This window comes from Nicotiana attenuata, chromosome 10 (assembly GCF_001879085.1).
Source record: "Nicotiana attenuata strain UT chromosome 10, NIATTr2, whole genome shotgun sequence".
NCBI lineage: Eukaryota > Viridiplantae > Streptophyta > Magnoliopsida > Solanales > Solanaceae > Nicotiana > Nicotiana attenuata.
The window spans coordinates 39,411,269-39,424,516 of NC_031998.1; the positions used below are offsets into that span (position 1 = coordinate 39,411,269).

The 13,248-nt window shown below is 36.8% G+C and overlaps 2 protein-coding genes across 3 annotated transcripts; both read right to left on the reverse strand.

Moving 5' to 3' along the window:
• On the reverse strand, window positions 2,352-6,708 carry LOC109233330 (branched-chain-amino-acid aminotransferase 2, chloroplastic-like). Of its 2 annotated transcripts, none has more exons than XM_019399169.1 (10): window positions 6,486-6,708; window positions 5,917-5,975; window positions 5,593-5,764; window positions 5,139-5,315; window positions 4,916-5,029; window positions 4,723-4,821; window positions 4,240-4,356; window positions 4,049-4,144; window positions 3,838-3,950; window positions 2,352-2,609 (listed from the first exon to the last, which is right to left on the reverse strand). In XM_019399169.1, the coding sequence occupies exons 1-10, from the start codon at window positions 6,543-6,545 to the stop codon at window positions 2,495-2,497; spliced, it is 1,122 nt and encodes a 373-aa protein (XP_019254714.1). In that variant the 5' UTR covers window positions 6,546-6,708; the 3' UTR covers window positions 2,352-2,494. The 2 variants fall into 2 exon arrangements, with proteins under 2 accessions (XP_019254714.1, XP_019254713.1); XM_019399168.1 differs by having other exon boundaries at window positions 4,898-5,029.
• LOC109233729 lies at window positions 12,286-12,717 on the reverse strand. The gene has a single exon (XM_019399595.1). The coding sequence runs from the start codon at window positions 12,715-12,717 to the stop codon at window positions 12,286-12,288; it is 432 nt and encodes a 143-aa protein (XP_019255140.1).

Below are 13,248 nucleotides of genomic sequence, written 5' to 3' on the forward strand. Positions count from 1 at the left end.
GGTATCCTTGGTTTAGCATCCTGACTACCTCTTGTCGTAGACCTATGCAGTCTTCGATTTTGTGTCCCCTTTCCTGATGAAACTCGCACAGGACGTTCGACCTCCTTGCGGTAGGATCTGATTTCATTTTCTGCGGCCATTGCACCTTGGTGCCCAGCTTCTCCAGTGCGTACACTATTTCTGAAGGAGACACGCAAAAGTTATGGGCAGATAATAGAGGGGGCATACCTTTTTCATTCCGAAGTGGAGCGACATGTCGTTGCAATGCCTCCGTGTGCCTCGGCGGTGGTGGATGGGAAGACCTAACGTAGGGCTGATGCCTTTCTTTGTTGAAGCGCAGGAGTTGTTCCCGTCGCCCGTCGTTACGTCGATCCCTTCTTGTTTCTGATTGTATCGCTGTTAGCCGTTGGGTCGGTCCGTTGAGGTCGTCCTCATCCGCTCGTACTTCGGCACAGTAGCCGTTGTGGATCTCTTCCCATGTGGTGGGGGGATATTTCATGAGTCGGCTCAGTAGCTTTTTGGTCGCCCTCGAACCATCTCTGTTCATCCCGTTTTGGAAAGCTGCGACTGCCATGCCTTCCGATACATTTGGTAGGCTCATCCTTACTCTGTTGAATCTGGCCAGGAAGTCCCTGAGTCCTTCTCCTACGGTTTGCCTGACAACAAAGATATCGTTGACCCTAGCCTCTGCTTTCTTTGCTCCTACATGGGCGGTGGCGAACTTATCCGCCATTTCTTCGAATGTTGATATCGTCCTAGCTGGTAGCTGAGAGTACCATATTAGGGCTCCCCTGTCAACGTTTCTCCGAACTTTTTCAGCAACACGGATGGTACTTGTTCTTTTGACAAATCGTTACCCTTCACAGCGAAAACCAAAACGAAACCTACCGGCAAGTCACATAAGTAGATAAAGATATGGGAAAACAGTAAATAGGAGATCAGGGCTATAACTCTTAAAACAACCGGCCGGATTGTTACATATTCTAACCCATTTCTGCATAAACCATCAAAATTCACAAACCCAAGGGTCAAAGAATAACTTATTTCATTTAAGAGAGGAAAACTAGATTTCTGTTGGGGGATTAAGAAGAGTCCTAGTCAAATCGTGATTGTTTTTTGAAGAAGAATGGTGTTACGATGGTGGTGTAACGCTGGTGTGGAGTTGTTGCGGCGTTAATGGGGGGAAAATTAGGGTATTGGGTGTTTGAGGATGAAGGCGGCGGCGCTAGGGATTTTCACTGCTCTGTTTTCTATCCGTTCCTCCCTCTGTTTTTTTAGACCCCCCAAACGTATTCTGTTTCGTGCCCTCTTATCAAAGTCCCCCCTCTCAATTCCCCTTTTCTATATCTAATCCAATTGTGACTTATCTCCTCTTTGCTTGGAGAGAAAGTTCCAAGAAATCCAAAAAAACGTGTGGTCCCTCGAGAGTGAGTTAATTGGCTATTTGGATAGAGCTTAAAAGTGTGAGTGAAATTAGTAATTAGAAAAATAAGTGCTGTAAAATGTGGCATGTGACATTGCTATGGTAATGAAGGAAAAACATGTGCACATTGATTAATTTGTGGACAAAGCTACCGTGAATGTACAATGTAAAATGAATTGATGAGGTTGAAAAATAAGTGGTCCCAAGTGAGTGGTCACGTGAAAATTTTGTCATGAAACGGATAAGGATTTTTGTCTTTTCTTTTCTTCTTTTTTTTTCAATTGTTTAATAAAAATTGCAAAAATATTTTAGCTAATTAAATCCAAACACTACAACTAACCATCCCTATTTTTGTGACTTTTCGATATTGTTCAAAGTAAGATAAATTAAAATTAACTATGCAAAATTTCAATTAGCTAAAACAAACAAAATATTTTTGTAATTTTCATTTTAAGAGAAAATAAAGCAAAAATATCAAAAATATACAAAGTAACAATATTAGAACTAAAAGAAACATTTAAGCACTAAAAAGGGATAAATTTTCGGTAAGGGTCAGAAATTACATATCTACGTATTGAACGAGTGAATCCTAAACATTGGATGATAAAAAAGAAAGAAAAATTAGAATGCCCAAAATGGAAAGAGAGAAAACATCTTTTTTAGGGACTAGTTTGCAAATTCCTGTTGGACGAACTCTGCAAAGAACATGTGCTAGAGCTTGATTGCGAAGTAAAAGCTTTGGCGCGAATAGCAGAAGCGACATAATAATAGTATATTGTTTATCATCTTTCTTTAGATTATCAATTAATGTGTATTTTTGAAATTTATATTGCAATTACCTTGTCAATGACCTAATCGAAAGCTAAATACTTACAGTAAGAATTTGACTTCTATACTAACATAACCTTTTTTTTTTATACAATCGGTGTAATTTAACATGTTGCAATTTATTGCTGACTCCACTTATTTTGAACGTTTACTTGTTGTTGCTTAAACTCTAATTGTACCAATTACATATTTTAACGCGGTAAGTTGTATTTTTACTAGCAAAAAGGTTAATGCCAAATAGGCTTATTCGATCTCGACAATCCAGTCCCTCTTGTCCTCGATAACACCTCTTTGAATCTCGATTACTCTTGAGTACAGTTGCTTACTTGTTTGCTCTGATCTTTCTTTGTACTCAATCCTGTGCAAGAAAAATACAAAATTCAAATAAAAAGAAAATTAAACTATAGAAAAGGAAAAGTAGCAAACAAGTACTTCCGCAAAGACAAATTAGGAATTGTTTCGATAAGATCAATACTATAATAACTCTCCTTACGTTTAGTGCTTAATAATAATTTGCGCCACCAAGCGCCTTTATCAAAAGAAAAAGAAGAAAAAGTCTTAACATGCATGGGACATCGTTATCCTTGCATTGACTACTCCTAAAGATTTCAGAACATGGAAATTAAAGAGATGGTACCTTTGTAGTTTCTATAGATATGGTTTGGCGCAGGATTGTATAAAGAAAATCGACAAACCGTATCAAATCGATAATTCGAGTTAAACTGAGGAAAAAAACCCGACTATGCATGGTTTGGTGTAGGGGAAAAAACCCTGACCATAATTGTTTTGGTTTGGTTTTAACTAAAAAAAGTCAAACCGAAACCCAACCAACCCGACATTACATGTATAGAAGTTTTAAATATATTAAATACATAAAAGTATTTATTGTAGTGTAATTTATAAAAATTTCTTAAACTTTTTTATAATTTTATCTTTTAACGTATTATTTTAAGTTTGGACTTATAATGTTTAACTGCTCCAATATGTTTTATACTCCATAAATATTAGTAACTCAAATAAAGTCCAAACCAAAATTAAAATCAATATTACGGCTAATAAAAGTCATTCAATTCAATTGTACTAGAAATGGCCATAGTGTTGGATATCTATTTTTTAAGTTTTTTCATGGTTTAGATAAAATGCATAACTTTTTTTTAGTGTTTAGTCATGTAAAATAGTATTTATTAGTCGTACTTATTTTAGCAACTTAGTAATGTTAGATTATGTTTATTTTTATTATGGCTTGTTAATAATATTTTTATGCGATTTTAGTATCTTTATTATTGAATATTGTAGTAAAATGTCATGACCCATATCATATTTTGTATTATTTCTTGAAAAATACATTATACAATTGCGTCTTACTTGGATTAAAGAAATATTTGGAGCACAAATTCTATATTTTGTGTTATGAAGACTTCATGAAAAAAAAAACTGAAAAAAACCCGACTTTTATTGGTTTGGTTTGGTCTTTAGATTTAATAACCCGTCATAATTAATTTGATTTGGTAATTGAAAAATCCGAACCGACCTGACCTAAGTACACCGTATAAAAATTAAACTCTTTTATTAGTGAAGTTTCGTACCTTTTGCCTTTGTAAGTAATGCTACCAACGGAAGCAACACCAACTGCAGTTCCCGTACAGAAGACTTCATCAGCATTAGTCAATTCATCTACATCAATCAAGCGTTCTTCCACCTGGACCAAGTTGGCTAGGACTTATAATTAATTTCCTTAGAAAATCTTTTTTGAATAATATATCAAGTTGTTTAAACAGTCAAGATTTAAAACAAAACCTGGTAACCAAGATCACGTGCAATTTCCATGATGCTTTTTCTTGTCACTCCTTCAAGAATAGTTCCACTTGCTGCTGGAGTTGAAAGGATTTTTCCCTATGATTATTGTTGTTTAATTAATTCAATATCAATTTTAGTTTATAAAATATCAGAATATTAACTGATCATGTGATAGATGTAATTAAGAATACCTTCACAAGGAAAATGTTACAAGAAGAGACCTCTTCAATGTATCTCTTATTTAAAGAGTCAAGGTACAATACATCTGAGAATCCTTTCTCTTTTGCACTCTTTATAGCTCTCAAAACCTGCATATATGGCCCAAATTTGAAAATGTTCAAGAATATATGGTCTAAAAAAAATTTATTCTTTGCATTATAATATCTCATGTTATTCCCCTGTGCCATTTTATGTGAAGTCGTTCGGAATATGAGAGTTGACGTACCTAACCTTCAGTATGTATTCAGGCACATAACTTCTTTAATTTTTTTGATATGAGACATATTCAAAAGCTATGTGAAAAGTATTAGTCTAAGTCAACCATATATAGTTAATTATTTCAAACGAGTTTGATAAAATTGTAATTAAAAAAAAAAAAAATTGTTTGACTCTCCACATATATAGTACGTAATAGTATGAGATCACATAGAATGGGACAGAAGAAGTATGGTTACCGGGGCATAGTTAGTAATGCTTTTGACACCTCCAACTCCACCACGCGAGGCGCGATGAAGGTCTTCCTGAACGTACAAGTTCAATGGCGCTGTCCCTTCCTGCATGAAAATTGCAAAACATGTGTATGTGGCCTATGGGTACACCTACTGTGTTCAATTCGAATTATAAACTGACCCTGAAATAGTTTCCTACAGGAGAAGCATAGACAAGGAAGGTGTAGTCTGGTGCTGGAGCCAAACCAAGAATTGGTCCACTTCCTATAAGCAGAGGCCTTATATAAAGTGACCCTTTACCTGGAGGAGGAATCTGCACTTATTCAACAAACAAATAAACAACTTGATTAGATCTATAGTAATTCCAAGGAAATTATAAATGTATAACAGTCAGTGATTCTTCAGAGAGATGGAATGATTACAAAACGCTTGTTCGCCAGAGCTGTTTGCTTGACAGCATCTACAAATTGATGAGTGGAAGGGCAAGGCATGCACATTCTTTCAGCACCAATCTGCATTCTAATCGCATTTTGATGTGGACGAAAGAGAAACAATCGTCCATCATCTCTTCTATAGGCTTTTGTACCTTCAAACAGACCCTGCATGCACTTTGAATCACTACTAGCTAGAAATTTGGAGTAATATATAGGATTTAAGTTATACACATTGTCAGTTTCGTGTCAATGCGTAATTTGAATTGTTCTCAAGTAGAATACGACTCATTAGAGTTACCTGGAATTGTCTTTAACTGACATTATTATTTTACACCGTCAACGTATAAAAATTAAACTCGATTACAATATACATTATATTTTGGAAACAAATCTTAATGGAGGAGAGATGATAATTGATACACTCAACTGAATAATTAATTACCTGACCATAGTTTAAGACAGCAGCAGAGGGGCTCAAGTGGATGTTTCCATAGGGATTAAGCTGGCCTTGTTCGAAATGACCATCTTCATCGCTTTTTGTTAGGTACATATAATCAGTTGGCATTAAGTGGAACCCAAGATTCTCCCAATCAGTGTCAATGGACTCGTCATCACTGCCATCATTTCAACAAACCCAAAATCAGTGAAAATGATGAAGTCTCATAATCTTCAAAAATATCAAATTTATTAAAATAAATACTAGAGTACCTAAAATTTTAAGGAGTAAGTGAAGAGATTTAAGTCCCTGTTATGAAATGCAGTTTACCTTTGACCAGTAGATTGTAAAGAAGTTGCAACTTGAGCTGTATAGTACCTTGCTCCAATCTAAAACACAACCATATATAAGTCTTTGATCAGCCAACTTATATTTCCTTTATTTTTGCACCCAAACCAAAACTGTTGCCTATTTCTCTCGACCCCTTTTTCCGATACAATTGATTGGTTTTAACTTGTACTTGTTCTTTACTTTTCACTTGAACTAATACGATTCATTTTTCAAATAAAAAGCATATTTATACAAAGTTTGAACCTATTATCACCGGTGGCGAAGAAATTTCCTCGAGAGTATTCAAACTTGAAAGAAATAAAAAAAAAAATCTCGATAAAAAGTGTTCGATACATATATGTTATGTTCCTCTAAAACCTCATATTTTACCTATATTATACGGTGTAATTTTCCGACAAAGGATGATCGATTGACCACCCTTACCAAAGTGTAACTTCGCCCCTGATTATCACAAATGATTAGTGCGTCTTTAACTAACATGTCGCGATAAATGAAAGACTACATGGTACTTGTTGTGGTTCATGCAAGGAAGAGATGAAATGACTCGCCTTTGATGGTAGCGAAGCAGAGTCAATTAATCTGCGTAAAAATGCAGCTCTTCGAATCATGTTTGCAGAAGAAATTAAAACCAGTTAAATCTCGAGATTTCAAATATATATATAGTTTGGAGAGAAGATAGAGGAGCATCAAAAATCTAAGGGGGGCAAAGAATATATGGAAGAAGAGGATGAAGAGAGAAAAGGCCAAAATGGAAAGATTGAAGAAGGAAAATTTGAAGTTTAAAAGATACGAGAACGTGCATCACATGTATTTATTTGCATAATCTTAATTTGATTGCTTAATTATGATTAGTTGACATGTATTTTCAATTTAATCGTGTTCAATGCTTCTTTTAGAAGAAAATAAACGTAACTTGATCTGGAAACTAGGTGCACATAAGTTTTTTTCCCAGACACGCGCATTATGCTTAGTTCAGCTGAACTAAGTTATTTTCTCGGATATAACAAGAATTTATTTGTGAAAAGCTACTAATTTTTTACAAATAGTTATGTTAAATCTATAATTTTAAAATATACTCACTCTGTTTCAATTTAGATGTGGTAGTTTGACTCGGCACGTAGTTTAAGAGAAAAGAATAAAACTTTTGAAACTTGTGATATTAAAAGCTTAAGGGTTAAAAGCTTTGTGGGCCATAACATTTGTGTGATTATAAAAACTTCTCATTAAGGGTAAAATGGATAAAATGAAGAGTTTAAAGTTGAATTATTTTCAAATTTAAAAATGTATCATTTATTTTAAAACAGACTAAAACGGAAATTACCTAATCTAATTTGAAACGGAGTGAGTAGTAGATTTTAGTGTTAAAATTTTAAAAATTAAATTTATCAAATTAAAATCTTAAATTCGCCTCACATTTATGGTGCATGATTTTAGTAATGTAATTTTTGAGTTGGCTAGTTTACTTTTTTAATGCAACCTACGTTCAGTGAGGTAAGAGAAAGAAAAAGGGTTGCATTGTGAAATATTCTTATAGGAGTAGTAAAGTTGCGATTCACCTCAAATTGACTCATGACTCCTGTTGGGTCCAATAAAAAAGATTTTTATCCAAATAGTTTGGTTGAATTTACTGTTTATTTTTTAAGTTGATGTACAAATAAAATATACATTAATTATTTACTTATATACATTAATTCAACAATTATTTTTAATTTAAACGACTTAGTATATAACTATTCAGGTTAAATCTTCGATAAAAAGTATCATTAGTCCATCTCATTGGTTGGCTTCACAATTACACATCCATCTTAGTAGAATGATGTCATTTTGCTAAGAAAGCACCAAAAAGTGATGGCTTATAATAAAGACCGGTACTTTACTAGTACACATAAATTAACTTTTTTTTTTATAAAGTTAAATCCACTAGGCATTGTGCCTGGGGTTAATATTCATAGAGGTAAAATAGAGTACAACAAGGAGGGGGGCATAAACTTAACCTCCGAAAATATGGTGGATACACATTTGGTCATTCTAACTTGACAATCAAATGGATCCTGAAAACTATGTGAAGTTAGACTTATAATGATGTGCCAATTGTCTATCCTTAACTGATAGACAATTGGGTATACAAAAATATGATGAAGTGAGCCTAGGTCAATTATACAAAAATTCACAAATGAACCTAAATCTACTATGTGGTTGAGTTGAAAGTGCATGGTCCATATACAATAAGACCTACATCTACAGTAGAATCTCCCTAAGGAGAATGACAATATGCTGATGGTGGCATGAGGAACTAACTATCTTCAACTTTGCTTTGACAATGAGGCCAGAGAAAGCCAAGTTGAAGATAATTGTCAAAAGAGTCCCTGTATATGATTGAGGTTGCTGCTTCTGTATGACAGAAAAGATTGAGCAGTTGTTGGTTACTTTGATCCATGAGACTGGTTGAGATGGTAGGTTTTGGGAGCTGAGGCAGATCTTCTCACACACATTACCCTTTGTGAAGAGGCTGCTGTAGTATGTAAGTTTCTGCATCTGAGGGCTGATGACAAGGCAGTGCAGGGCAGCTAGGTGTGTCCTGTTGGATACCTGAAGCTGAAACTGCTGGAACTATGTTGAGGTTCCATTTAATGATGGGTTGAATGTTGGTGTCCTACAGCATGTACTGGTTCTGCAGTAGTGAATTGCATTGTTCTGCATGTTGGGATTCCTGTTGTACATTCTGAATTGAGGAAATGCAGCTCCAAGTGTTGCCCTATTGTTTTCTCCTTGTATTGAGAAGGAGCATGAAGAGGCAACAGTTAACCGGGGGAGTTGTGAGTTGTATAGTGTGAGGTAGTCTTTTTAAGGTAGTCAAATTAGGACCTGCTTTAAGCCATTGAGATGCCCTCGGTAGATGAGTACATATTGTACCGATACCGCACGCTGAGGGTATGTCAATTGGTTAAGCAAGGTAAATACATAAGTTCCTGCAAAAAAGAAACCAAAGTTAGTGTAAAAAATAGCTATTTTGCTTCTTGTTTTGTAGCAGTGATTATCTCATATCAGTTCTTTTTTAGGGTTGAGAGTTGAGCATGAGGACATTCTCAGGTTCTTGTGGCTTCTGAGAATTGTATGTGTTCCTGATCTCAGGTTCTTGTGGGTTAAGGGATCTGTGTGCTTGCTAATTGAGTGTGGTTTGTGGGGGTAAGGTTGGTTGCTACTGAGGCTGCAGAGTAATTGAAATGAACTGGTGATTTGAGGTTGGGTGGATGGTTGTGTCTTGTTGGTGTCCAACTGGATGAATGGCTTCCATTTGTAGATGAGGAATGTGGGCATTCATTTGGATTGGTTGATCATTGGTGCAGTAGATTGGAGGCATATGTAACTGGTGAAATGTGTTGGAGATTGGGAGGACATCTGGGTTGGTGGTATGATTAGGTTTTTCATTTCATGGCTATAGAGGCCTGCTTCAGTGCTCTGATGATCCTTCAGTAGATTGAGAAACACAGTTGCTGATACCACACTCTGAAGGACCATCAGAGGACTTTGCAAGGGCCTGGTATTACCTGCAAAGCAAAAACCAAGGTTAGTATACCAAACTGCACCAGTGTTCTCCTCCAGAAGGAATCAAGGTGCTTGTTATGCTTGTGGTCATATGGGGCCATGGGTGTGGATAATTCGACAAATAGGTCTGCTCCCCTTGCTGCTATGATTTTACCTATACCCATGAGAAGATAGTGATGGTGCAGTGATTCTGTGCCCGTTTGGATTGGCTTATTTTAAGTGCTTTTAAGCCAAAATAACTTTTAAGCCATTTTGTAGTGTTTGGATAGAGTAAAAAAGTGCTTTTAAGCACTTATTTTTAAGCTAAAATGACAAAAACAAGCCAAAAGCTAGAATTCCTAACTTATGGCTTAAAAGCTATTTTGGCTTAAAAGCCACTTAAATTAAGCCCATCCAAACGGGCTCTCTACTTGTTTTCCTGTGTCTAAAAGCTGGAGTGCTGATGAAGTCTTGTAAAATTTGTCCTCTGATGTGGTTAGGTAGAGCTAATGAGAAGTGGAAATGGGTCATTGCTGCCAGCCCATAACTTAACTTGGATAATGAATCAGCTGGGCAATTAACTTCTCTATACACATGTGAGGATCTGAATTCCTCACACTATGAGCTGAGTTACTTAAGTTTCTACACTTTCATCCTTAGAGTTCAGGGGGATTCATTTTTGTTCGGCTACTGGATAAGGAGAGCTGAATCTGCCTCAAGGTGAAAATCCATTGTCCGAACACCATTGAACTCCTATAATGGCTGCTTCTACTTCAGCGAGATTGTTAGTACCTTCTCCAAAGGGGGTAGCAATGGCATGGACGAACTCACTGGTATGATCTCTGATGATAACCCCTGCCCCTATTCTTCCTGAATTACTTAGAGTACTCCCATTGCTATTGACCTTCACAAATTGTACTTCAGGACTTTGCCAGGTTACTTGAGTGACAGAGGTGTGGTGTTTAATTTGTTCCACTATTGGATATAGTTCATTCCAATTGAAGGTCCAGAAGATATAAGGGAAGCATGTCCTCAGCAGCATTGAGACATCTGAGTTGATAGAAAACAAGACTCTGGCCATATATCTGTTCTTCCAAAGGTTCTAGCAGAAAATAATAGGCATGGTGTCAAGGATTAACTTTTGGACTTCATTATGATTTTTTTGCATCCACCAGGTCATCAAGAGAACCTTGAGAAGCTTGTTGTCAGTTCGTCTTCCTGCTATGCCACCATATTTCCTCCAAACATAGCTGACAAAAGAACCTCTGCTGAAAATGTGATCCATAGTTTCATTGGCATGTGTGGGGCAGCAGACACATCTGGATACAGTGGGGTTGCTATATAAAAGCACCCTGTCATCAGTTGGCAATTTGTTTCTAAGAGCTCTCCACAGGCAGAAGGACCACTTAAAAGGTATTTTTTTTTGTGTCAGGTCATCTGTTGGAGAAGTTAGGTTGCTTCCTCTTTCTGATAAGTTCCCAAGCAGAGGCACAAGTGAATTTACCATTAACATTTGGTGTCCAAATGGCTTCATCTAGGGTATGAGGTTGGTAATCAATAGGGGTTTAAATGATATCTTGGATCTTGTGATATGGGGCACTTTCATTTAGTTTCTAAAGATCCCATTGACCCTCCCTCCAGAAATAGGAAACAGGAGTGTTACCAGGCCTGCCTCCACCAATTTTATGGGTCAACTAAAGGTCCTGTTCCTAGCCAATTATCCCACCAGAACAGTCTGTTTCCTGAGTGAAGTCTCCAATGTATTGCTTGCTCATCCTCCTTTTTGTTAATCATCATCCTCTTCCATGCTTGTGACGGGCTAGAGTCCCATTTTTTGGATATGGGATTGGACCTTTGATAGTATTTGGCTCTAATGAAATTGCTCCATAGAAACTGAGAGGTCTTGAGGTGCCACCATTGTTTGAGCTCCATTGATTTGCAGACATCCTCAATCGTTCTGAATCCCAGAGCACCCTCCTTCAGTGAATAGGCCAGTTTCTGCCAAGAAGCCCTGTGATACTTTAATTTTCTTTTTCCAGACCCCAGAAGAAGTTTGCTGCCAATTTCTCAATCTTCTTCAAAATAGTTTTTGGAGGAGACACTGCAGACAAGAGGTGGATTGGTATTGATTGCAGTACATGTTTTATCAAAGTAGCCCTGCCACCATTGGATAGCATTTTTCCATGCCAGCCTTTGATTCTACCTACAATCTTAGCTGTGAGATTATTGTAGTGGATGATCCACTTCCTACCTATATACAAAAGACATCCCAGGTAAGTTAGAGGAGATTCCCTCTTTGAGAATCCTGTTTCTGCTCTAATCCTTCTGATGGCAGACTGAAAAGCTCCAGGTGAAGTCATGAATTGACTCTTATCCTTGTTGATTTTTTGTCCTGAACATTCTTCATAGCTGCTCAAGATCTTCATGATTTTTTAAAGTGATACTCTGCCTCCTGAAGTAAATATTATAATGTCATCTGCAAAACTGAGGTGATTAATCTGTGGTCCTCTCCTTTTCATATAGAATTCACTAAAAAATTAATCATGGTTGAGGTTATTGAGCATCTTGGAAAGTAATTCAGCTCCAATAATGAACAGGGAAGGAGCTAGTGGGTCTCCTTGTTTTAGGCCCCTAGTAAATTGAAAGAATCCACACCTGGTACCATTAATCATGACTGAATACCAATTGTTGGACAAAGTTCTCCAGATCATGTCAATGATACTTTTTTACGAAATCCCATTCTTCTCAGCATGGTACATGTGAAGCTCCATGATACTCTATCATAGGCTTTGACCATGTCTAATTTAATAACAACATTGGTGCCTATGTTAGGCTTTTTGATGCCATGGATAATTTCCTGTGCAAGCATGAAATTTTTAGAAATGTTCTCCCTTTAACAAAGCCTGTCTGATAGGCTGAGATGATCTTGGGAAGAATTGGAGCCAATCTTGTACTAATGATCTTGGAAATGATCTTGTTGATGAAATTGATGCGGCTGATTGGTCTAAATTGTGTAAGGGAGTTGGGAAGTTCCACTTTTGGAAGTAGGACAAGACAAGCACTTGTCATGTATCTGGGCATGGTGCTTCCACTAAAGAAAGCCAATACAACCTTCATCAAATCAAACTTGATGATCTCCCAACAAGCTTGGTAAAACTTACCATTCATACCAGCAGGGCCTGCAGCACTTGTAGGATTCATGGAGAAGATTACTTCTTTTAGTTCATTCATTGTGGGATCTGTAGAAAAGGGCATTGTTGTCTTCAAGGGTGATCATGGTTGGGATGCATGAGAGTATATCTTCTCTGATAGTACCTCCTAGATCAGAAAAGAGTTCTTGAAAATAGTCATGGGCTGCTTGGCATATAGCCTCATCACCTTGTACCCAATTTTCTTCTTCATCCTTGATCTTGTGAATGTACAATTTTCTTCTTCTACCTCTCATTAGGTTGTGAAAGTATCTGGAATTTGCATCCCAATCTTTAAACCCTGTAACTGAGTTTTTTGCTTGAGGATTGACTCTTCAAGCTTCATGTACTTGAGAGGTTGAGCTTTGAGTTCCTGAAGTGTAATTCTGTCATTCTCAGAATTACTCTGTGCTTATGTCTCTTGTGCATCTTTGACTTGCTGTTCAAAGAGTTTGGCTTTCTGAAAAATGTCTCCATATTCCCGTCTAGAACATATACTCAAAACATTGCTAAGTACTTTGAGTTTCTGATGGAAGACCCACATAGGATTGCCTGTAAGTTCTCTGTTCCATACCTCCTCCGCTAATGGCAAAAATTT